Raw genomic sequence first — 24522 nt, forward strand, 5'->3', positions numbered from 1 at the left:
GGCGGGACTTGTTCTCCAGTGAGGGTGTGTGTGCATGTTCCGGCTGCTTAGTGACCTAGGGAACTTAAATAGCCCCTCTCCCACGAATGAACCCCTCCAGGTTACGTCCGTCTCCCCCTTCACGGGCAGTAACTGCAATGTCCCCAACCGAGCAGCCACGCCATTTGCAGAGAGAGGGGGAAGCCAGCAGCCTGCAGGAAAGGTCCCAGCCTGCTTGCGGACCAGGGGTGCAGAGCAGATGGCAAGCCCCACAGTTCCTGTGGGAGACTGGCCGCCTCATTTGATGACTAACTTGGTGGTGGCTGCCTCAGGAGGCTTGGCCGTGCCGGGGTCAGAGCTGGGGCTACTCCTGGGCTGACTGTACAGAAAGACGGCGACAATGACGAGCCCGGCGCCCAGCGTGAAGTACAGGTCGAGGTGGAAACCGAACATGTGGACGGAGGCAACAGTAGAGATGATGATGGAGACAGAAGCAGCGAAACCCTTGAGGATGTTGTCGGCGTACTTGACGACCATGGCCACCAGCAGGCCCCCAAAGGCCTGGTTGAGGATGACGGACCACACCAAGGGCGTGTAGGCGAAGAAGAAGCCTTTCTGGGCGATGGCGGGGCCGTCCTTAGACATCATCGCCCCCAAACCCAGCAGCGTCCCAAACAGGCCCAGCTGGATGTTGCGAAGCCAGATAGAGGCCGAGGTCCCTTTCAGGATGCGCTCAAAGTAGACGCCCGCAAAGCCCGAGGAGATGCAGGAGACCACTACGGCCAGCAGTCCCACCAGGTAGCTCTGGCCCGGCACCTGGTCCCGCCCGGCACTGCCCTCCTGCGTCACTTGTACAATACCAATGCCCACGAAGAGGATGAGCAGGGAGATCCACTGCAGCCGGGCCCAGGGATTTCTTCAGCATCAACACCGAGAATAGGGCCGTGGTGAGGATCTTAAACTGGTACAGGACCTGAGGGGAGGGAGATGGAGCCACAGACCGAAGACAGATCAGTTTCCCCCAACTCCACTCGTCCCCAACTCCTTCCACCCAAACAGAGGCAGCCACCTCCCACGGCCAGAGACCAGGGTACAAACCCCACCTCCGCCAATACACGTGGGGAGTTGTCACGATCCCCAGAAGCTCCCATTTACTCCTGCACTCTTTCCTCATGATTGGACGGCATCTTTCCATGTAGATCTCCAAATTCCTGTCGCCAACCCCCCAACCCCGGCTGCGTTAATCCCCACCCCTCCCGGCCACACTTCCTGGACTCCCACCCCCCTCTCCAGCTCACCAATCCCCAACAACCCCTAACCACAAGCCCAAGCAGGGTAGAGCACAGAGGCAGAGCGATGGACTCAGGACCAGACTGCATATCAAACCGGTAGATGATAGGGTGACAAGGCTAAGACTGACTGGGGCAGAGTGCAGATCCAGTCATGTGCCCGTGCAGACATTGCAAACCCACGCGGGCAGGGCACAGAGCAGTCAGGACAGAGTGCAGACCATGCAGACCCACGCAGGGGAGTGTGGACAGGATGCAGACAGAATGGACCTGTGTGGGACAGAGTGTAGACAAGGTACAGACAGAGCGCAGACCCAGGAGCAGCCTGTGTGGGACAGAGCAAACACCAGCATAGGACGGCGTGCAGACAAGGCACAGACAGAGCGCAGACCCAGGAGCAGCCTGCGTGGGACAGAGCCCAGACCCAGGAGCAGCCTGCGTGGGACAGAGCCCAGACAAGGCACAGACAGAGCCCAGACCCAGGAGCAGCCTGCGTGGGACAGAGCCCAGACAAGGCACAGACAGAGCCCTGCGTGGGACAGAGCGTGCAACAGGGCTCACACAGAGTGCGGACGCATGCTGACAGGGTTGGATGGACTGAGCGTGGGATGAAAGCAGATCTGCGTGGAACAGGACGCAGGCCGGGCGCAGCTTACCTGGAAGGTGGCTGCGGGCAGGTTGGAGATGGCGACGTACTGCAAGTTGTTCTGCAGGGTGTAGATGAGCGAGGGGACGGCCATCTTCAGAGTGTCCATGTAGTGAATGATGAGACTGTCATACAGATGCAGAGCCAACTCCTTCACGTTCCCTGTGGGGAGGGGAGGCAAGATGCTGTTGGCATCGTAGGGGATCACCATGCCACCGATATAGCGCGTGGCCGACGTGCCTCAAGGTGGGAGAGCGGATATTGCCGTGGGCGGTCGGGGGAAGGACCACGCTTCTGGGACGGCAGATGGGGAGTGGATGTCGCCATGAGTGGGAGAGAAAGGGAGCGTGTTACAGCACTGACCTCTCTGGTCCAACACTCTGTGTGCGACAGGGGAGGGCGTGTGTGTGACAGGAGTGGAAGGGGGGGGAGAGAGAGGGAGGGGGAGAGGGGGAGGGAGAGGGGGAGGGAGAGGAGAGGGGGAGAGGGAGGGGAAGAGAGGGGGAGAGGGGGGAGAGGGGGGGGAGAAGGGGGGGAGAGGGGGGGAGAGGGAGAAGGGGGGAGAGGGGGGGAGGGGGGAGGGGGGAGGGGGAGAGGGGGGAGAGGGAGGGAGGGGAGAGGGAGAGGGAGGGGGAGAGGGAGGGGGGAGAGGGAGAGGGAGGGGGAAAGAGAGAGAGAAAGGGCACTAACTCCTCTGGAACAGCAGACGGAGTGGATCTCGCTGTGGGTGATAGGGAAGGGTGTGAGAGAGACAGAAGTGACCCTTTTCCTCTGGAACAGCAGACAGGGAGTGGATCTCGTTGTGGGTGATAGGGGAGGGTGTGTGAGAGACAGAAGTGACCCTTTTCCTCTGGAACAGTAGACAGGGAGTGGATCTCGTTGTGGGTGATAGTGGAGGGTGTGTGAGAGACAGAAGTGACCCTTTTCCTCTGGAACAGCAGACAGGGAGTGGATCTCGTTGTGGGTGATAGTGGAGGGTGTGTGTGAGACAGAAGTGACCTCTCCTCTGGAACAGCAGGCAGGAAGTGGATCTCGTTGTGAGTGATAGGGGAGGGTGTGTGAGAGACAGAAGTGACCCTTTTCCTCTGGAACAGTAGACAGGGAGTGGATGTTGTGGGTGATAGGGGAGGGTGTGTGAGAGACAGAAGTGACCCAATTCCTCTGGAACAGCAGACAGGGAGTGGATCTCGTTGTGGGTGATAGGGGAGGGTGTGTGAGAGACAGAAGTGACCCTTTTCCTCTGGAACAGCAGACAGGGAGTGGATCTCATTGTGGGTGATAGTGGAGGGTGTGTGAGAGACAGAAGTGACCCTTTTCCTCTGGAACAGCAGACAGGGAGTGGATCTCGTTGTGGGTGATAGGGGAGGGTGTGTGAGAGACAGAAGGGACCCTTTTCCTCTGGAACAGCAGACGGAGTGGATCTCGCTGTGGGTGATAGTGCAGGGTGTGTGTGAGACAGAAGTGACCCTTTTCCTCTGGAACAGCAGACAGGGAGTGGATCTCATTGTGGATGATAGGGGAGGGTGTGTGAGAGACAGAAGTGACCCTTTTCCTCTGCAACAACAGACGGAGTGGATCTCGCTGTGGGTGATAGGGGAGGGTGTGTGAGAAACAGAAGTGACCCTTTTCCTCTGAAACAGCACACGGAGTGGATCTCGCTGTAGGTGATAGTGGAGGGTGTGTGTGAGACGGAACTGACCCATTTCCTCTGGAACAACAGACAGGGAGTGGATCTCGTTGTGGGTGATAGGGGAGGGTGTGTGAGAGACAGAAGTGACCCTTTTCCTCTGGAACAGCAGACAGGGAGTGGATCTCGCTGTGGGTGATAGTGGAGGGTGTGTGTGAGACAGAAGTGACACTTTTCCTCTGCAACAACAGACGGAGTGGATCTCGCTGTGGGTGATAGTGGAGGGTGTGTGTGAGACAGTACTGACCTCTCCTCTGGAACAGCAGACGGAGTGGATCTCATTGTCGGTGATAGGGGAGGGTGTGTGAGAGACAGAAGTGACCCATTTCCTCTGGAACAGCAGACAGGGAGTGGATCTCGTTGTGAGTGATAGGGGAGGGTGTGTGAGAGACAGAAGTGACCCTTTTCCTCTGGAACAGCAGACGGAGTGGATCTCATTATCGGTGATAGGGGAGGGTGTGTGAGAGACAGAAGTGACCCATTTCCTCTGGAACAGCAGACAGGGAGTGGATCTCGTTGTGAGTGATAGGGGAGGGTGTGTGAGAGACAGAAGTGACCCTTTTCCTCTGGAACAGCAGACAGGAAGTGGATGTGCTCGTTGTGAGTGATAGGGGAGGGTGTGTGAGAGACAGAAGTGACCCTTTTCCTCTGGAACAGTAGACAGGGAGTGGATCTCGTTGTGGGTGATAGGGGAGGGTGTGTGAGAGACAGAAGTGACCCATTTCCTCTGGAACAGCAGACAGGGAGTGGATCTCGTTGTGGGTGATAGTGGAGGGTGTGTGAGAGACAGAAGTGACCCTTTTCCTCTGCAACAACAGACGGAGTGGATCTCGCTGTGGGTGATAGTGGAGGGTGTGTGTGAGACAGTACTGACCTCTCCTCTGGAACAGCAGACGGAGTGGATCACATTGTGGGTGATAGGGGAGGGTGTGTGAGAGACAGAAGTGACCCTTTTCCTCTGGAACAGCAGACGGAGGGGATCTCGCTGTGGGTGATAGTGGAGGGTGTGTGTGAGACAGAAGCGACCCTTTTGCTGTGGAACAGCAGACAGGGAGTGGATCTCGTTGTGGGTGATAGGGGAGGGTGTGTGAGAGACAGAAGTGACCCATTTCCTCTGGAACAGCAGACAGGGAGTGGATCTCGTTGTGGGTGATAGGGGAGGGTGTGTGAGAGACAGAAGTGACCCTTTTCCTCTGGAACAGCAGACAGGGAGTGGATCTCGTTGTGGGTGATAGTGGAGGGTGTGTGAGAGACAGAAGTGACCCTTTTCCTCTGGAACAGCAGACAGGGAGTGGATCTCGTTGTGGGTGATAGGGGAGGGTGTGTGAGAGACAGAAGGGACCCTTTTCCTCTGGAACAGCAGACGGAGTGGATCTCGCTGTGGGTGATAGTGCAGGGTGTGTGTGAGACAGAAGTGACCCTTTTCCTCTGGAACAGCAGACAGGGAGTGGATCTCATTGTGGATGATAGGGGAGGGTGTGAGAGAGACAGAAGTGACCCTTTTCCTCTGCAACAACAGACGGAGTGGATCTCGCTGTGGGTGATAGGGGAGGGTGTGTGAGAAACAGAAGTGACCCTTTTCCTCTGGAACAGCACACGGAGTGGATCTCGCTCTAGGTGATAGTGGAGGGTGTGTGTGAGACGGAACTGACCCATTTCCTCTGGAACAACAGACAGGGAGTGGATCTCGTTGTGGGTGATAGGGGAGGGTGTGTGAGAGACAGAAGTGACCCTTTTCCTCTGGAACAGCAGACAGGGAGTGGATCTCGCTGTGGGTGATAGTGGAGGGTGTGTGTGAGACAGAAGTGACCCTTTTCCTCTGCAACAACAGACGGAGTGGATCTCGCTGTGGGTGATAGTGGAGGGTGTGTGTGAGACAGTACTGACCTCTCCTCTGGAACAGCAGACGGAGTGGATCTCATTGTGGGTGATAGGGGAGGGTGTGTGAGAGACAGAAGTGACCCTTTTCCTCTGGAACAGTAGACAGGGAGTGGATCTCGTTGTGGGTGATAGGGGAGGGTGTGTGAGAGACAGAAGTGACCCATTTCCTCTGGAACAGCAGACAGGGAGTGGATCTCGTTGTGGGTGATAGGGGAGGGTGTGTGAGAGACAGAAGTGACCCTTTTCCTCTGGAACAGCAGACGGAGTGGATCTCGTTGTGGGTGATAGTGGAGGGTGTGTGAGAGACAGAAGTGACCCTTTTCCTCTGGAACAGCAGACAGGGAGTGGATCTCATTGTGGGCGATAGGGGAGGGTGTGTGAGAGACAGAAGTGACCCTTTTCATCTGCAACAATAGACGGAGTGGATATAGCTGTGGGTGATAGTGGAGGGTGTGTGTGAGACAGTACTGACCTCTCCTCTGGAACAGCAGACGGAGTGGATCTCATTGTCGGTGATAGGGGAGGGTGTGTGAGAGACAGAAGTGACCCATTTCCTCTGGAACAGCAGACAGGGAGTGGATCTCGTTGTGAGTGATAGGGGAGGGTGTGTGAGAGACAGAAGTGACCCTTTTCCTCTGGAACAGCAGACGGAGTGGATCTCATTGTCGGTGATAGGGGAGGGTGTGTGAGAGACAGAAGTGACCCATTTCCTCTGGAACAGCAGACAGGGAGTGGATCTCGTTGTGAGTGATAGGGGAGGGTGTGTGAGAGACAGAAGTGACCCTTTTCCTCTGGAACAGTAGACAGGGAGTGGATCTCGTTGTGGGTGATAGGGGAGGGTGTGTGAGAGACAGAAGTGACCCATTTCCTCTGGAACAGCAGACAGGGAGTGGATCTCGTTGTGGGTGATAGTGGAGGGTGTGTGAGAGACAGAAGTGACCCTTTTCCTCTGCAACAACAGACGGAGTGGATCTCGCTGTGGGTGATAGTGGAGGGTGTGTGTGAGACAGTACTGACCTCTCCTCTGGAACAGCAGACGGAGTGGATCACATTGTGGGTGATAGGGGAGGGTGTGTGAGAGACAGAAGTGACCCTTTTCCTCTGGAACAGCAGACGGAGGGGATCTCGCTGTGGGTGATAGTGGAGGGTGTGTGTGAGACAGAAGCGACCCTTTTGCTGTGGAACAGCAGACAGGGAGTGGATCTCGTTGTGGGTGATAGGGGAGGGTGTGTGAGAGACAGAAGTGACCCATTTCCTCTGGAACAGCAGACAGGGAGTGGATCTCGTTGTGGGTGATAGGGGAGGGTGTGTGAGAGACAGAAGTGACCCTTTTCCTCTGGAACAGCAGACAGGGAGTGGATCTCGTTGTGGGTGATAGTGGAGGGTGTGTGAGAGACAGAAGTGACCCTTTTCCTCTGGAACAGCAGACGGAGGGGATCTCGCTGTGGGTGATAGTGGAGGGTGTGTGTGAGACAGAAGCGACCCTTTTGCTGTGGAACAGCAGACAGGGAGTGGATCTCGTTGTGGGTGATAGGGGAGGGTGTGTGAGAGACAGAAGTGACCCATTTCCTCTGGAACAGCAGACAGGGAGTGGATCTCGTTGTGGGTGATAGGGGAGGGTGTGTGAGAGACAGAAGTGACCCTTTTCCTCTGGAACAGCAGACAGGGAGTGGATCTCGTTGTGGGTGATAGTGGAGGGTGTGTGAGAGACAGAAGTGACCCTTTTCCTCTGGAACAGCAGACAGGGAGTGGATCTCGTTGTGGGTGATAGGGGAGGGTGTGTGAGAGACAGAAGGGACCCTTTTCCTCTGGAACAGCAGACGGAGTGGATCTCGCTGTGGGTGATAGTGCAGGGTGTGTGTGAGACAGAAGTGACCCTTTTCCTCTGGAACAGCAGACAGGGAGTGGATCTCATTGTGGGTGATAGGGGAGGGTGTGTGAGAAACAGAAGTGACCCTTTTCCTCTGGAACAGCACATGGAGTGGATCTCGCTCTAGGTGATAGTGGAGGGTGTGTGTGAGACGGAACTGACCCATTTCCTCTGGAACAGCAGACAGGGAGTGGATCTCGCTGTGGGTGATAGTGGAGGGTGTGTGTGAGACAGAACTGACCCTTTACCTCTGGAACAGCAGACAGGGAGTGGATCTCATTGTGGGTGAAAGGGGAGGGGGTGTGAGAGACAGAAGTGACCCATTTCCTCTGGAACAGCAGACAGGGAGTGGATCTCGTTGTGGGTGATAGTGGAGGGTGTGTGAGAGACAGAAGTGACCCTTTTCCTCTGCAACAACAGACGGAGTGGATCTCGCTGTGGGTGTTAGTGGAGGGTGTGTGTGAGACAGTACTGACCTCTCCTCTGGAACAGCAGACGGAGTGGATCACATTGTGGGTGATAGGGGAGGGTGTGTGAGAGACAGAAGTGACCCTTTTCCTCTGGAACAGCAGACGGAGGGGATCTCGCTGTGGGTGATAGTGGAGGGTGTGTGTGAGACAGAAGCGACCCTTTTGCTGTGGAACAGCAGACAGGGAGTGGATCTCGTTGTGGGTGATAGGGGAGGGTGTGTGAGAGACAGAAGTGACCCATTTCCTCTGGAACAGCAGACAGGGAGTGGATCTCGTTGTGGGTGATAGGGGAGGGTGTGTGAGAGACAGAAGTGACCCTTTTTCCTCTGGAACAGCAGACAGGGAGTGGATCTCGTTGTGGGTGATAGTGGAGGGTGTGTGAGAGACAGAAGTGACCCTTTTCCTCTGGAACAGCAGACAGGGAGTGGATCTCGTTGTGGGTGATAGGGGAGGGTGTGTGAGAGACAGAAGGGACCCTTTTCCTCTGGAACAGCAGACGGAGTGGATCTCGCTGTGGGTGATAGGGGAGGGTGTGTGTGAGACAGAAGTGACCCTTTTCCTCTGGAACAGCAGACGGAGTGGATCTCGCTGTAGGTGATAGGGGAGGGTGTGTGAGAGACAGAAGTGAACCTTTTCCTGTGGAACAACAGACAGGGAGTGGATCTCGTTGTGGGTGATAGGGGAGGGTGTGTGAGAGACAGAAGTGACCCTTTTCCTCTGCAACAACAGAGGGAGTGGATCTCGCTGTGGGTGATAGGGGAGGGTGTGTGAGACAGTACTGACTTCTCCTCTGGAACAGCAACAGCAGCAGACAGGGAGGGGATCTCGCTGTGGGTGATAGGGGAGGGTGTGTGAGTGACAGAAGTGACCCTTTTCCTCTGGAACAGCAGACAGGGAGTGGATCTCGGTTTGGGTGATAGGGGAGGGTGTGTGAGAGACAGAAGTGACCCTTTTCCTCTGGAACAGTAGACAGGGAGTGGATCTCGTTGTCGGTGATAGGGGAGGGTGTGTGAGAGTCAGAAGTGACCCATTTCCTCTGGAACAGCAGACAGGGAGTGGATCTCGTTGTGGGTGATAGGGGAGGGTGTGTGAGAGACAGAAGTGAACCTTTTCCTCTGGAACAGCAGACAGGGAGTGTATCTCGTTGTGGGTGATAGGGGAGGGTGTGTGAGAGACAGAAGTGACCCTTTTCCTCTGGAACAGCAGACAGGGAGTGGATCTCGCTGTGGGTGATAGTGGAGGGTGTGTGTGAGACAGTACTGACCTCTCCTCTGGAACAGCAGACGGAGTGGAACTCATTGTGGGTGATAGGGGAGGGTGTGTGAGAGACAGAAGTGACCCTTTTCCTCTGGAACAGCAGACGGAGTGGATCTCGTTGTGGGTGATAGTGGAGGGTGTGTGAGACAGAAGTGACCCTTTTCCTCTGGAACAGCAGACAGGGAGTGGATCTCGCTGTGGGTGATAGGGGAGGGTGTGTGAGAGACAGAAGTGACCCTTTTCCTCTGGAACAGCAGACAGGGAGTGGATCTCATTGTGGGTGATAGTGGAGGGTGTGTGAGACAGAAGTGACCCTTTTCCTCTGGAACAGCAGACGGAGTGGAACTCATTGTGGGTGATAGGGGAGGGTGTGTGAGAGACAGAAGTGACCCTTTTCCTCTGGAACAGCAGAAGGAGTGGATCTCGCTGTGGGTGATAGTGGAGGGTGTGTGTGAGACAGAACTGACCCTTTTCATCTGGAACAGCAGACAGGGAGTGGATTTCATTTTGGGTGATAGGGGAGGGTGTGTGAGAGACAGAAGTGACCCTTTTCCTCTGCAACAACAGACGGAGTGGATCTCGCTGTGGGTGATAGGGGAGGGTGTGTGAGACAGTACTGACTTCTCCTCTGGAACAGCAACAGCAGCAGACAGGGAGGGGATCTCGCTGTGGGTGATAGGGGAGGGTGTGTGAGTGACAGAAGTGACCCTTTTCCTCTGGAACAGCAGACAGGAAGTGGATCTCGCTGTGAATGATAGGGGAGGGTGTGTGAGAGACAGAAGTGAACCTTTTCCTCTGGAACAGCAGACAGGGAGTGGATCTCGCTGTGGGTGATAGTGGAGGGTGTGTGTGAGACAGTACTGACCTCTCCTCTGGAACAGCAGACGGAGTGGAACTCATTGTGGGTGATAGGGGAGGGTGTGTGAGAGACAGAAGTGACCCTTTTCCTCTGGAACAGCAGACGGAGTGGATCTCGTTGTGGGTGATAGTGGAGGGTGTGTGAGACAGAAGTGACCCTTTTCCTCTGGAACAGCAGACAGGGAGTGGATCTCGCTGTGGGTGATAGGGGAGGGTGTGTGAGAGACAGAAGTGACCCTTTTCCTCTGGAACAGCAGACAGGGAGTGGATCTCATTGTGGGTGATAGTGGAGGGTGTGTGAGACAGAAGAGACCCTTTTCCTCTGGAACAGCAGACGGAGTGGAACTCATTGTGGGTGATAGGGGAGGGTGTGTGAGAGACAGAAGTGACCCTTTTCCTCTGGAACAGCAGAAGGAGTGGATCTCGCTGTGGGTGATAGTGGAGGGTGTGTGTGAGACAGAACTGACCCTTTTCATCTGGAACAGCAGACAGGGAGTGGATTTCATTTTGGGTGATAGGGGAGGGTGTGTGAGAGACAGAAGTGACCCTTTTCCTCTGCAACAACAGACGGAGTGGATCTCGCTGTGGGTGATAGGGGAGGGTGTGTGAGACAGTACTGACTTCTCCTCTGGAACAGCAACAGCAGCAGACAGGGAGGGGATCTCGCTGTGGGTGATAGGGGAGGGTGTGTGAGAGACAGAAGTGACCCTTTTCCTCTGGAACAGCAGACGGAGTGGATCTCGCTGTAGGTGATAGGGGAGGGTGTGTGAGAGACAGAAGTGACCCTTTTCCTCTGGAACAGCAGACAGGGAGTGGATCTCGCTGTGGGTGATAGTGGAGGGTGTGTGTGAGACAGTACTGACCTCTCCTCTGGAACAGCAGACCGAGTGGAACTCATTGTGGGTGATAGGGGAGGGTGTGTGAGAGACAGAAGTGACCCTTTTCCTCTGGAACAGCAGACGGAGTGGATCTCGTTGTGGGTGATAGTGGAGGGTGTGTGAGACAGAAGTGACCCTTTTCCTCTGGAACAGCAGACAGGGAGTGGATCTCGCTGTGGGTGATAGGGGAGGGTGTGTGAGAGACAGAAGTGACCCTTTTCCTCTGGAACAGCAGACAGGGAGTGGATCTCATTGTGGGTGATAGTGGAGGGTGTGTGAGACAGAAGTGACCCTTTTCCTCTGGAACAGCAGACGGAGTGGAACTCATTGTGGGTGATAGGGGAGGGTGTGTGAGAGACAGAAGTGACCCTTTTCCTCTGGAACAGCAGAAGGAGTGGATCTCGCTGTGGGTGATAGTGGAGGGTGTGTGTGAGACAGAACTGACCCTTTTCATCTGGAACAGCAGACAGGGAGTGGATTTCATTTTGGGTGATAGGGGAGGGTGTGTGAGAGACAGAAGTGACCCTTTTCCTCTGCAACAACAGACGGAGTGGATCTCGCTGTGGGTGATAGGGGAGGGTGTGTGAGACAGTACTGACTTCTCCTCTGGAACAGCAACAGCAGCAGACAGGGAGGGGATCTCGCTGTGGGTGATAGGGGAGGGTGTGTGAGTGACAGAAGTGACCCTTTTCCTCTGGAACAGCAGACAGGGAGTGGATCTCGTTGTGGGTGATAGGGGAGGGTGTGTGAGAGTCAGAAGTGACCCATTTCCTCTGGAACAGCAGACAGGGAGTGGATCTCGTTGTGGGTGATAGGGGAGGGTGTGTGAGAGACAGAAGTGACCCTTTTCCTCTGGAACAGCAGACAGGAAGTGGATCTCGCTGTGAATGATAGGGGAGGGTGTGTGAGAGACAGAAGTGAACCTTTCCCTGTGGAACAACAGACAGGGAGTGGATCTCGTTGTGGGTGATAGGGGAGGGTGTGTGAGAGACAGAAGTGACCCTTTTCCTCTGCAACAACAGACGGAGTGGATCTCGCTGTGGGTGATAGGGGAGGGTGTGTGAGACAGTACTGACTTCTCCTCTGGAACAGCAACAGCAGCAGACAGGGAGGGGATCTCGCTGTGGGTGATAGGGGAGGGTGTGTGAGAGACAGAAGTGACCCTTTTCCTCTGGAACAGCAGACGGAGTGGATCTCGCTGTAGGTGATAGGGGAGGGTGTGTGAGAGACAGAAGTGAACCTTTTCCTGTGGAACAACAGACAGGGAGTGGATCTCGTTGTGGGTGATAGGGGAGGGTGTGTGAGAGACAGAAGTGACCCTTTTCCTGTGGAACAGCAGACAGGGAGTGGATCTTATTGTGGGTGATAGGGGAGGGTGTGTGAGAGACAGAAGTGACCCTTTTCCTCTGGAACAGCAGACGGAATGGATCTCGCTGTGGGTGATAGGGGAGGGTGTGTGAGAGACAGAAGTGACGCTTTTCCTCTGGAACAGCAGACAGGGAGTGGATCTCGGTTTGGGTGATAGGGGAGGGTGTGTGAGAGACAGAAGTGACCCTTTTCCTCTGGAACAGCAGACAGGTTGTGGATCTCGTTGTGGGTGATAGGGGAGGGTGTGTGTGAGACAGAAGTGACCCTTTTCCTCTGGAACAGCAGACAGGGTGTGGATCTCGTTGTGGATGACAGGGGAGGGTGTGTGAGAGACAGAAGTGACCCTTTTCCTCTGGAACAGCAGACGGAGTGGATCTCGCTGTGGGTGATAGTGGAGGTTGTGTGTGAGACAGAAGTGACCCTTTTGCTGTGGAACATCAGACAGGGAATGGATCTCATTGTGGATGATAGGGGAGGGTGTGTGAGAGAGAGAAGTGACCCTTTTCCTCTGCAACAACAGACGGAGTGGATCTCGCTGTGGGTGATAGTGGAGGGTGTGTGTGAGACAGAAGTGACCCTTTTCCTCTGGAACAGCAGACAGGGAGTGGATCTCGTTGTGGGTGATAGGGGAGGGTGTGTGAGAGACAGAAGTGACCCTTTTCCTGTGGAACAGCAGACAGGGAGTGGATCTTATTGTGGGTGATAGGGGAGGGTGTGTGAGAGACAGAAGTGACCCTTTTCCTCTGGAACAGCAGACGGAATGGATCTCGCTGTGGGTGATAGGGGAGGGTGTGTGAGAGACAGAAGTGACGCTTTTCCTCTGGAACAGCAGACAGGGAGTGGATCTCGGTTTGGGTGATAGGGGAGGGTGTGTGAGAGACAGAAGTGACCCTTTTCCTCTGGAACAGCAGACAGGTTGTGGATCTCGTTGTGGGTGATAGGGGAGGGTGTGTGTGAGACAGAAGTGACCCTTTTCCTCTGGAACAGCAGACAGGGTGTGGATCTCGTTGTGGATGACAGGGGAGGGTGTGTGAGAGACAGAAGTGACCCTTTTCCTCTGGAACAGCAGACGGAGTGGATCTCGCTGTGGGTGATAGTGGAGGTTGTGTGTGAGACAGAAGTGACCCTTTTGCTGTGGAACATCAGACAGGGAATGGATCTCATTGTGGATGATAGGGGAGGGTGTGTGAGAGAGAGAAGTGACCCTTTTCCTCTGCAACAACAGACGGAGTGGATCTCGCTGTGGGTGATAGTGGAGGGTGTGTGTGAGACAGAAGTGACCCTTTTCCTCTGGAACAGCAGACAGGGAGTGGATCTCGTTGTGGGTGATAGGGGAGGGTGTGTGTGAGACAGAAGTGACCCTTTTCCTCTGGAACAGCAGACAGGGAGTGGATCTCGTTGTGGGTGATAGGGGAGGGTGTGTGAGAGACAGAAGTGACCCTTTTCCTCTGGAACAACAGACGGAGTGGATCTCGCTGTGTGTGATAGGGGAGGGTGTGTGAGACAGTACTGACCTCTGCTCAACAGCAACAGCAGCAGACAGGGAGTGGATCTCACTGTGGGTGATAGGGGAGGGTGTGTGAGAGACAGAAGTGACCCTTTTCCTCTGGAACAGCAGACAGCGAGTGGATCTCACTGTGGGTGATAGGGGAGGGTGTGCGAGAGCCAGAAGTGACCCTTTTCCTCTGGAACAGCAGACAGGGAGTGGATCTCGCTGTGGGTGATACGGGAGGGTGTGTGAGAGACAGAAGTGACCCTTTTCCTCTGGAACAGCAGACAGGGAGTGGATCTCGTTGTGGGTGATAGGGGAGGGTGTGCGAGAGCCAGAAGTGACCCTTTTCCTCTGGAACAGCAGACAGGGAGTGGATCTCGTTGTGGGTGATAGGGGAGGGTGTGTGTGAGACAGAAGTGACCCTTTTCCTTGGAACAGCAGACAGGGAGTGGATCGTTGTGGGTGATAGGGGAGGGTGTGTGAGAGACAGAAGTGACCCTTTTCCTCTGGAACAGCAGACGGAGTGGATCTCATTGTGGGTGATAGGGGAGGGTGTGTGAGAGACAGAAGTGACCCTTTTCCTCTGGAACAGCAGAAGGAGTGGATCTCGCTGTGGGTGATAGTGGAGGGTGTGTGTGAGAAAGAACTGACCCTTTTCCTCTGGAACAGCAGACAGGGAGTGGATTTCATTGTGGGTCATAGGGGAGGGTGTGTGAGAGACAGAAGTGACCCTTTTCCTCTGCAACAACAGACGGAGTGGATCTCGCTGTGGGTGATAGGGGAGGGTGTGTGAGACAGTACTGACCTCTCCTCTGGAACAGCAACAGCAGCAGACAGGGAGGGGATCTCGCTGTGGGTGATAGGGGAGGGTGTGTGAGTGACAGAAGTGACCCTTTTCCTCTGGAACAGCAGACAGGGCGTGGATCTCATTGTGGTTGATAGGGGAGGGTGTATGAGACAGAACTGACCCTTTTCCTCTGGAACAGCAGACGGAGTGGATCTCGCTGTGGCTGATAGGGGAGGGTGTGTGAGAGACAGAAGTGACCCTTTTCCTCTGGAACAGCAGACAGGGAGTGGATCTCATTGTGGGTGATAGGGGAGGGTGTGTGAGAGACAGAAGTGACCTTTTTCCTCTGCAACAACAGACGGAGTGGATCTCGTTGTGGGTGATAGGGGAGGGTGTGTGAGAGACAGAAGTGACCCTTTTCCACTGGAACAGCAGACAGGGAGTGGATCTCGTTGTGGGTGATAGGGGAGGGTGTGTGAGAGACAGAAGTGACCCTTTTCCTCTGGAACAGCAGACAGGGAGTGGATCTCATTGTGGGTGATAGGGGAGTGTGTGTGAGAGACAGAAGTGACTCTTTTCCTCTGCAACAACAGACGGAGGGGATCTCGCTGTGGGTGATAGGGGAGGGTGTGTGAGTTACAGAAGTGACCCTTTTCCTCTGGAACAGCAGACAGGGCGTGAATCTCATTGTGGTTGATAGGGGAGGGTGTATGAGACAGAACTGACCCTTTTCCTCTGGAACAGCAGACGGAGTGGATCTCGCTGTGGGTGATAGGGGAGGGTGTGTGAGAGACAGAAGTGACCCTTTTCCTCTGGAACAGCAGACAGGAAGTGGATCTCGCTGTGAATGATAGGGGAGGGTGTGTGAGAGACAGAAGTGACCCTTTTCCTCTGGATCAGCAGACGGAGTGGATCTCGCTGTGGGTGATAGGGGAGGGTGTGTGTGAGACAGAATTGACCCTTTTCCTCTGGAACAGCAGACAGGAAGAGGATCTCTCTATGGGTGATAGGGGAGGGTGTGTGAGAGATAGAAGTGACCCTTTTCCTCTGGAATAACAGATGGAGTGGATCTCGCTGTGGGTGATAGGGGAGGGTGTGTGTGAGACAGAAGTGACCCTTTTCCTCTGGAACAGTAGACAGGGAGTGGATCTTATTGTGGGTGATAGGGGAGGGTGTGTGAGAGACAGAAGTGACCCTTTTCCTCTGGAACAGCAGACGGAGTGGATCTCGCTGTGGGTGATAGTGGAGGGTGTGAGAGACAGAAGTGACCCTTTTCCTCTGGAACAGCAGACAGGGAGTGGATCTCGTTGTGGGTGATAGGGGAGGGTGTGTGAGAGACAGAAGTGACCCTTTTCCTCTGGAACAGCAGACAGGGAGTGGATCTCGGTTTGGGTGATAGGGGAGGGTGTGTGACAGACAGAAGTGACCCATTTCCTCTGGAACAGCAGACAGGGAGTGGATCTCGTTGTGGGTGTTAGGGGAGGGTGTGTGACAGACAGAAGTGACCCTTTTCCTCTGGAACAGCAGACAGGGAGTGGATCTCATTGTGGATGATAGGGGAGGGTGTGTGAGAGACAGAAGTGACCCTTTTCCTCTGCAACAACAGACGGAGTGGATCTCGTTGTGGGTGATAGGGGAGGGTGTGTGTGAGACAGAAGTGACCCTTTTCCTCTGGAACAGCAGACGGAGTGGATCTCGCTGTGGGTGATAGTGGAGGGTGTGAGAGACAGAAGTGACCCTTTTCCTCTGGAACAGCAGACGGAGTGCAACTCATTGTGGGTCATAGGGGAGGGTGTGTGAGAGACAGAAGTGACCCTTTTCCTCTGCAACAACAGACGGAGTGGATCTCGTTGTGGGTGATAGGGGAGGGTGTGTGTGAGACAGAAGTGACCCTTTTCCTCTGGAACAGCAGACGGAGTGGATCTCGCTGTGGGTGATAGTGGAGGGTGTGAGAGACAGAAGTGACCCTTTTCCTCTGGAACAGCAGACGGAGTGCAACTCATTGTGGGTCATAGGGGAGGGTGTGTGAGAGACAGAAGTGACCCTTTTCCTCTGCAACAACAGACGGAGTGGATCTCGCTGTGGGTGATAGGGGAGGGTGTGTGAGACAGTACTGACCTCTCCTCTGGAACAGCAACAGCAGCAGACAGGGAGGGGATCTCGCTGTGGGTGATAGGGGAGGGTGTGTGAGTGACAGAAGTGACCCTTTTCCTCTGGAACAGCAGACAGGGCGTGGATCTCATTGTGGTTGATAGGGGAGGGTGTATGAGACAGAACTGACCCTTTTCCTCTGGAACAGCAGACGGAGTGGATCTCGCTGTGGCTGATAGGGGAGGGTGTGTGAGAGACAGAAGTGACTCTTTTCCTCTGGAACAGCAGACAGGGAGTGGATCTCATTGTGGGTGATAGGGGAGGGTGTGTGAGAGACAGAAGTGACCTTTTTCCTCTGCAACAACAGACGGAGTGGATCTCGTTGTGGGTGATAGGGGAGGGTGTGTGAGAGACAGAAGTGACCCTTTTCCACTGGAACAGCAGACAGGGAGTGGATCTCGTTGTGGGTGATAGGGGAGGGTGTGTGAGAGACAGAAGTGACCCTTTTCCTCTGGAACAGCAGACAGGGAGTGGATCTCATTGTGGGTGATAGGGGAGTGTGTGTGAGAGACAGAAGTGACCCTTTTCCTCTGCAACAACAGACGGAGTGGATCTCGCTGTGGGTGATAGGGGAGGGTGTGTGAGACAGTACTGACCTCTCCTCTGGAACAGCAACAGCAGCAGACAGGGAGGGGATCTCGCTGTGGGTGATAGGGGAGGGTGTGTGAGTTACAGAAGTGACCCTTTTCCTCTGGAACAGCAGACAGGGCGTGAATCTCATTGTGGTTGATAGGGGAGGGTGTATGAGACAGAACTGACCCTTTTCCTCTGGAACAGCAGACGGAGTGGATCTCGCTGTGGGTGATAGGGGAGGGTGTGTGAGAGACAGAAGTGACCCTTTTCCTCTGGAACAGCAGACAGGAAGTGGATCTCGCTGTGAATGATAGGGGAGGGTGTGTGAGAGACAGAAGTGACCCTTTTCCTCTGGATCAGCAGACGGAGTGGATCTCGCAGTGGGTGATAGGGGAGGGTGTGTGTGAGACAGAATTGACCCTTTTCCACTGGAACAGCAGACAGGAAGAGGATCTCTCTATGGGTGATAGGGGAGGGTGTGTGAGAGATAGAAGTGACCCTTTTCCTCTGGAATAACAGATGGAGTGGATCTCGCTGTGGGTGATAGGGGAGGGTGTGTGAGAGACAGAAGTGACCCTTTTCCTCTGGAACAGCAGACGGAGTGGATCTCGCTGTGGGTGATAGGGGAGGGTGTGTGAGAGACAGAAGTGACCCTTTTCCTCTGGAACAGCAGACAGGATCTCGGTTTGGGTGATAGGGGAGGGTGTGTGACAGACAGAAGTGACCCATTTCCTCTGGAACAGCAGACAGGGAGTGGATCTCGTTGTGGGTGTTAGGGGAGGGTGTGTGACAGACAGAAGTGACCCTTTTCCTCTGGAACAGCAGACAGGGAGTGGATCTCATTGTGGATGATAGGGGAGGGTGTGTGAGAGACAGAAGTGACCCTTTTCCTCTGCAACAACAGACGGAGTGGATCTCGTTGTGGGTGATAGGGGAGGGTGAGTGAGAGACAGAAGTGACCCTTTTCCTCTGGAACAGCAGACAGGGAGTGGATCTCGTTGTGGGTGATAGGGGAGGGTGTGTGAGAGACAGAAGTGACCCTTTTCCTCTGGAACAGCAGACAGGGAGTGGATCTCGGTTTGGGTGATAGGGGAGGTTGTGTGACAGACAGAAGTGACCCATTTCCTCTGGAACAGCAGACAGGGAGTGGATCTCATTGTGGGTGATAGGGGAGGGTGTGTGAGAGACAGAAGTGACCCTTTTCCTCTGGAACAGCAGACAGGGAGTGGATCTCGTTGTGGGTGATAGGGGAGGGTGTGTGAGAGACAGAAGTGACCCTTTTCCTCTGGAACAGCAGACAGGGAGTGGATCTCGTTGTGGGTGATAGGGGAGGGTGTGTGTGAGAAAGAACTGACCCTTTTCCTCTGGAACAGCAGACAGGGAGTGGATTTCATTGTGGGTCATAGGGGAGGGTGTGTGAGAGACAGAAGTGACCCTTTTCCTCTGCAACAACAGACGGAGTGGATCTCGCTGTGGGTGATAGGGGAGGGTGTGTGAGACAGTACTGACCTCTCCTCTGGAACAGCAACAGCAGCAGACAGGGAGGGGATCTCGCTGTGGGTGATAGGGGAGGGTGTGTGAGTGACAGAAGTGACCCTTTTCCTCTGGAACAGCAGACAGGGCGTGGATCTCATTGTGGTTGATAGGGGAGGGTGTATGAGACAGAACTGACCCTTTTCCTCTGGAACAGCAGACGGAGTGGATCTCGCTGTGGCTGATAGGGGAGGGTGTGTGAGAGACAGAAGTGACCCTTTTCCTCTGGAACAGCAGACAGGGAGTGGATCTCATTGTGGGTGATAGGGGAGGGTGTGTGAGAGACAGAAGTGACCTTTTTCCTCTGCAACAACAGACGGAGTGGATCTCGTTGTGGGTGATAGGGGAGGGTGTGTGAGAGACAGAAGTGACCCTTTTCCACTGGAACAGCAGACAGGGAGTGGATCTCGTTGTGGGTGATAGGGGAGGGTGTGTGAGAGACAGAAGTGACCCTTTTCCTCTGGAACAGCAGACAGGGAGTGGATCTCATTGTGGGTGATAGGGGAGGGTGTATGAGACAGAACTGACCCTTTTCCTCTGGAACAGCAGACGGAGTGGATCTCGCTGTGGGTGATAGGGGAGGGTGTGTGAGAGACAGAAGTGACCCTTTTCCTCTGGAACAGCAGACAGGAAGTGGATCTCGCTGTGAATGATAGGGGAGGGTGTGTGAGAGACAGAAGTGACTCTTTTCCTCTGCAACAACAGACGGAGGGGATCTCGCTGTGGGTGATAGGGGAGGGTGTGTGAGTTACAGAAGTGACCCTTTTCCTCTGGAACAGCAGACAGGGCGTGAATCTCATTGTGGTTGATAGGGGAGGGTGTATGAGACAGAACTGACCCTTTTCCTCTGGAACAGCAGACGGAGTGGATCTCGCTGTGGGTGATAGGGGAGGGTGTGTGAGAGACAGAAGTGACCCTTTTCCTCTGGAACAGCAGACAGGAAGTGGATCTCGCTGTGAATGATAGGGGAGGGTGTGTGAGAGACAGAAGTGACCCTTTTCCTCTGGATCAGCAGACGGAGTGGATCTCGCTGTGGGTGATAGGGGAGGGTGTGTGTGAGACAGAATTGACCCTTTTCCTCTGGAACAGCAGACAGGAAGAGGATCTCTCTATGGGTGATAGGGGAGGGTGTGTGAGAGATAGAAGTGACCCTTTTCCTCTGGAATAACAGATGGAGTGGATCTCGCTGTGGGTGATAGGGGAGGGTGTGTGTGAGACAGAAGTGACCCTTTTCCTCTGGAACAGTAGACAGGGAGTGGATCTTATTGTGGGTGATAGGGGAGGGTGTGTGAGAGACAGAAGTGACCCTTTTCCTCTGGAACAGCAGACGGAGTGGATCTCGCTGTGGGTGATAGTGGAGGGTGTGAGAGACAGAAGTGACCCTTTTCCTCTGGAACAGCAGACAGGGAGTGGATCTCGTTGTGGGTGATAGGGGAGGGTGTGTGAGAGACAGAAGTGACCCTTTTCCTCTGGAACAGCAGACAGGGAGTGGATCTCGGTTTGGTTGATAGGGGAGGGTGTGTGACAGACAGAAGTGACCCATTTCCTCTGGAACAGCAGACAGGGAGTGGATCTCGTTGTGGGTGTTAGGGGAGGGTGTGTGACAGACAGAAGTGACCCTTTTCCTCTGGAACAGCAGACAGGGAGGGGATCTCGCTGTGGGTGATAGGGGAGGGTGTGTGAGAGACAGAAGTGACCCTTTTCCTCTGGAACAGCAGACGGAGTGGATCTCGCTGTAGGTGATAGGGGAGGGTGTGTGAGAGACAGAAGTGAACCTTTTCCTGTGGAACAACAGACAGGGAGTGGATCTCGTTGTGGGTGATAGGGGAGGGTGTGTGAGAGACAGAAGTGACCCTTTTCCTGTGGAACAGCAGACAGGGAGTGGATCTTATTGTGGGTGATAGGGGAGGGTGTGTGAGAGACAGAAGTGACCCTTTTCCTCTGGAACAGCAGACGGAATGGATCTCGCTGTGGGTGATAGGGGAGGGTGTGTGAGAGACAGAAGTGACGCTTTTAGTCTGGAACAGCAGACAGGGAGTGGATCTCGGTTTGGGTGATAGGGGAGGGTGTGTGAGAGACAGAAGTGACCCTTTTCCTCTGGAACAGCAGACAGGTTGTGGATCTCGTTGTGGGTGATAGGGGAGGGTGTGTGTGAGACAGAAGTGACCCTTTTCCTCTGGAACAGCAGACAGGGTGTGGATCTCGTTGTGGATGACAGGGGAGGGTGTGTGAGAGACAGAAGTGACCCTTTTCCTCTGGAACAGCAGACGGAGTGGATCTCGCTGTGGGTGATAGTGGAGGTTGTGTGTGAGACAGAAGTGACCCTTTTGCTGTGGAACATCAGACAGGGAATGGATCTCATTGTGGATGATAGGGGAGGGTGTGTGAGAGAGAGAAGTGACCCTTTTCCTCTGCAACAACAGACGGAGTGGATCTCGCTGTGGGTGATAGTGGAGGGTGTGTGTGAGACAGAAGTGACCCTTTTCCTCTGGAACAGCAGACAGGGAGTGGATCTCATTGTGGGTGATAGGGGAGGGTGTGTGAGAGACAGATGTGACCCTTTTCCTCTGGAACAGCAGACAGGGAGTGGATCTCGTTGTGGGTGATAGGGGAGGGTGTGTGTGAGACAGAAGTGACCCTTTTCCTCTGGAACAGCAGACAGGGAGTGGATCTCGTTGTGGGTGATAGGGGAGGGTGTGTGAGAGACAGAAGTGACCCTTTTCCTCTGGAACAACAGACGGAGTGGATCTCGCTGTGTGTGATAGGGGAGGGTGTGTGAGACAGTACTGACCTCTGCTCAACAGCAACAGCAGCAGACAGGGAGTGGATCTCACTGTGGGTGATAGGGGAGGGTGTGTGAGAGACAGAAGTGACCCTTTTCCTCTGGAACAGCAGACAGCGAGTGGATCTCACTGTGGGTGATAGGGGAGGGTGTACGAGAGCCAGAAGTGACCCTTTTCCCCTGGAACAGCAGACAGGGAGTGGATCTCGCTGTGGGTGATACGGGAGGGTGTGTGAGAGACAGAAGTGACCCTTTTCCTCTGGAACAGCAGACAGGGAGTGGATCTCGTTGTGGGTGATAGGGGAGGGTGTGCGAGAGCCAGAAGTGACCCTTTTCCTCTGGAACAGCAGACAGGGAGTGGATCTCGTTGTGGGTGATAGGGGAGGGTGTGTGTGAGACAGAAGTGACCCTTTTCCTTGGAACAGCAGACAGGGAGTGGATCGTTGTGGGTGATAGGGGAGGGTGTGTGAGAGACAGAAGTGACCCTTTTCCTCTGGAACAGCAGACGGAGTGGATCTCATTGTGGGTGATAGGGGAGGGTGTGTGAGAGACAGAAGTGACCCTTTTCCTCTGGAACAGCAGAAGGAGTGGATCTCGCTGTGGGTGATAGTGGAGGGTGTGTGTGAGAAAGAACTGACCCTTTTCCTCTGGAACAGCAGACAGGGAGTGGATTTCATTGTGGGTCATAGGGGAGGGTGTGTGAGAGACAGAAGTGACCCTTTTCCTCTGCAATAACAGACGGAGTGGATCTCGCTGTGGGTGATAGGGGAGGGTGTGTGAGACAGTACTGACCTCTCCTCTGGAACAGCAACAGCAGCAGACAGGGAGGGGATCTCGCTGTGGGTGATAGGGGAGGGTGTGTGAGTGACAGAAGTGACCCTTTTCCTCTGGAACAGCAGACAGGGCGTGGATCTCATTGTGGTTGATAGGGGAGGGTGTATGAGACAGAACTGACCCTTTTCCTCTGGAACAGCAGACGGAGTGGATCTCGCTGTGGCTGATAGGGGAGGGTATGTGAGAGACAGAAGTGACCCTTTTCCTCTGGAACAGCAGACAGGGAGTGGATCTCATTGTGGGTGATAGGGGAGTGTGTGTGAGAGACAGAAGTGACTCTTTTCCTCTGCAACAACAGACGGAGGGGATCTCGCTGTGGGTGATAGGGGAGGGTGTGTGAGTTACAGAAGTGACCCTTTTCCTCTGGAACAGCAGACAGGGCGTGAATCTCATTGTGGTTGATAGGGGAGGGTGTATGAGACAGAACTGACCCTTTTCCTCTGGAACAGCAGACGGAGTGGATCTCGCTGTGGGTGATAGGGGAGGGTGTGTGAGAGACAGAAGTGACCCTTTTCCTCTGGAACAGCAGACAGGAAGTGGATCTCGCTGTGAATGATAGGGGAGGGTGTGTGAGAGACAGAAGTGACCCTTTTCCTCTGGATCAGCAGACGGAGTGGATCTCGCTGTGGGTGATAGGGGAGGGTGTGTGTGAGACAGAATTGACCCTTTTCCTCTGGAACAGCAGACAGGAAGAGGATCTCTCTATGGGTGATAGGGGAGGGTGTGTGAGAGATAGAAGTGACCCTTTTCCTCTGGAATAACAGATGGAGTGGATCTCGCTGTGGGTGATAGGGGAGGGTGTGTGTGAGACAGAAGTGACCCTTTTCCTCTGGAACAGTAGACAGGGAGTGGATCTTATTGTGGGTGATAGGGGAGGGTGTGTGAGAGACAGAAGTGACCCTTTTCCTCTGGAACAGCAGACGGAGTGGATCTCGCTGTGGGTGATAGTGGAGGGTGTGAGAGACAGAAGTGACCCTTTTCCTCTGGAACAGCAGACAGGGAGTGGATCTCGTTGTGGGTGATAGGGGAGGGTGTGTGAGAGACAGAAGTGACCCTTTTCCTCTGGAACAGCAGACAGGGAGTGGATCTCGGTTTGGGTGATAGGGGAGGGTGTGTGACAGACAGAAGTGACCCATTTCCTCTGGAACAGCAGACAGGGAGTGGATCTCGTTGTGGGTGTTAGGGGAGGGTGTGTGACAGACAGAAGTGACCCTTTTCCTCTGGAACAGCAGACAGGGAGTGGATCTCATTGTGGATGATAGGGGAGGGTGTGTGAGAGACAGAAGTGACCCTTTTCCTCTGCAACAACAGACGGAGTGGATCTCGTTGTGGGTGATAGGGGAGGGTGTGTGTGAGACAGAAGTGACCCTTTTCCTCTGGAACAGCAGACGGAGTGGATCTCGCTGTGGGTGATAGTGGAGGGTGTGAGAGACAGAAGTGACCCTTTTCCTCTGGAACAGCAGACGGAGTGCAACTCATTGTGGGTCATAGGGGAGGGTGTGTGAGAGACAGAAGTGACCCTTTTCCTCTGCAACAACAGACGGAGTGGATCTCGTTGTGGGTGATAGGGGAGGGTGTGTGTGAGACAGAAGTGACCCTTTTCCTCTGGAACAGCAGACGGAGTGGATCTCGCTGTGGGTGATAGTGGAGGGTGTGAGAGACAGAAGTGACCCTTTTCCTCTGGAACAGCAGACGGAGTGCAACTCATTGTGGGTCATAGGGGAGGGTGTGTGAGAGACAGAAGTGACCCTTTTCCTCTGCAACAACAGACGGAGTGGATCTCGCTGTGGGTGATAGGGGAGGGTGTGTGAGACAGTACTGACCTCTCCTCTGGAACAGCAACAGCAGCAGACAGGGAGGGGATCTCGCTGTGGGTGATAGGGGAGGGTGTGTGAGTGACAGAAGTGACCCTTTTCCTCTGGAACAGCAGACAGGGCGTGGATCTCATTGTGGTTGATAGGGGAGGGTGTATGAGACAGAACTGACCCTTTTCCTCTGGAACAGCAGACGGAGTGGATCTCGCTGTGGCTGATAGGGGAGGGTGTGTGAGAGACAGAAGTGACTCTTTTCCTCTGGAACAGCAGACAGGGAGTGGATCTCATTGTGGGTGATAGGGGAGGGTGTGTGAGAGACAGAAGTGACCTTTTTCCTCTGCAACAACAGACGGAGTGGATCTCGTTGTGGGTG

The 24522-nt window shown here is 54.5% G+C and overlaps 1 protein-coding gene across 1 annotated transcript in view; it reads right to left on the reverse strand.

Moving 5' to 3' along the window:
• slc35a2 (solute carrier family 35 member 2) overlaps positions 1-24522 on the reverse strand; it is a 67557-nt gene that overhangs the window by 4753 nt on the left and 38282 nt on the right. The window contains 3 exon segments of the mRNA XM_059949552.1: positions 293-885; positions 887-952; positions 1925-2076. Coding sequence (XP_059805535.1) covers positions 293-885; positions 887-952; positions 1925-2076 — 811 coding nt within the window.

This window comes from Hypanus sabinus, chromosome 24 (genome assembly GCF_030144855.1).
Source record: "Hypanus sabinus isolate sHypSab1 chromosome 24, sHypSab1.hap1, whole genome shotgun sequence".
Taxonomy (NCBI): domain Eukaryota; kingdom Metazoa; phylum Chordata; class Chondrichthyes; order Myliobatiformes; family Dasyatidae; genus Hypanus; species Hypanus sabinus.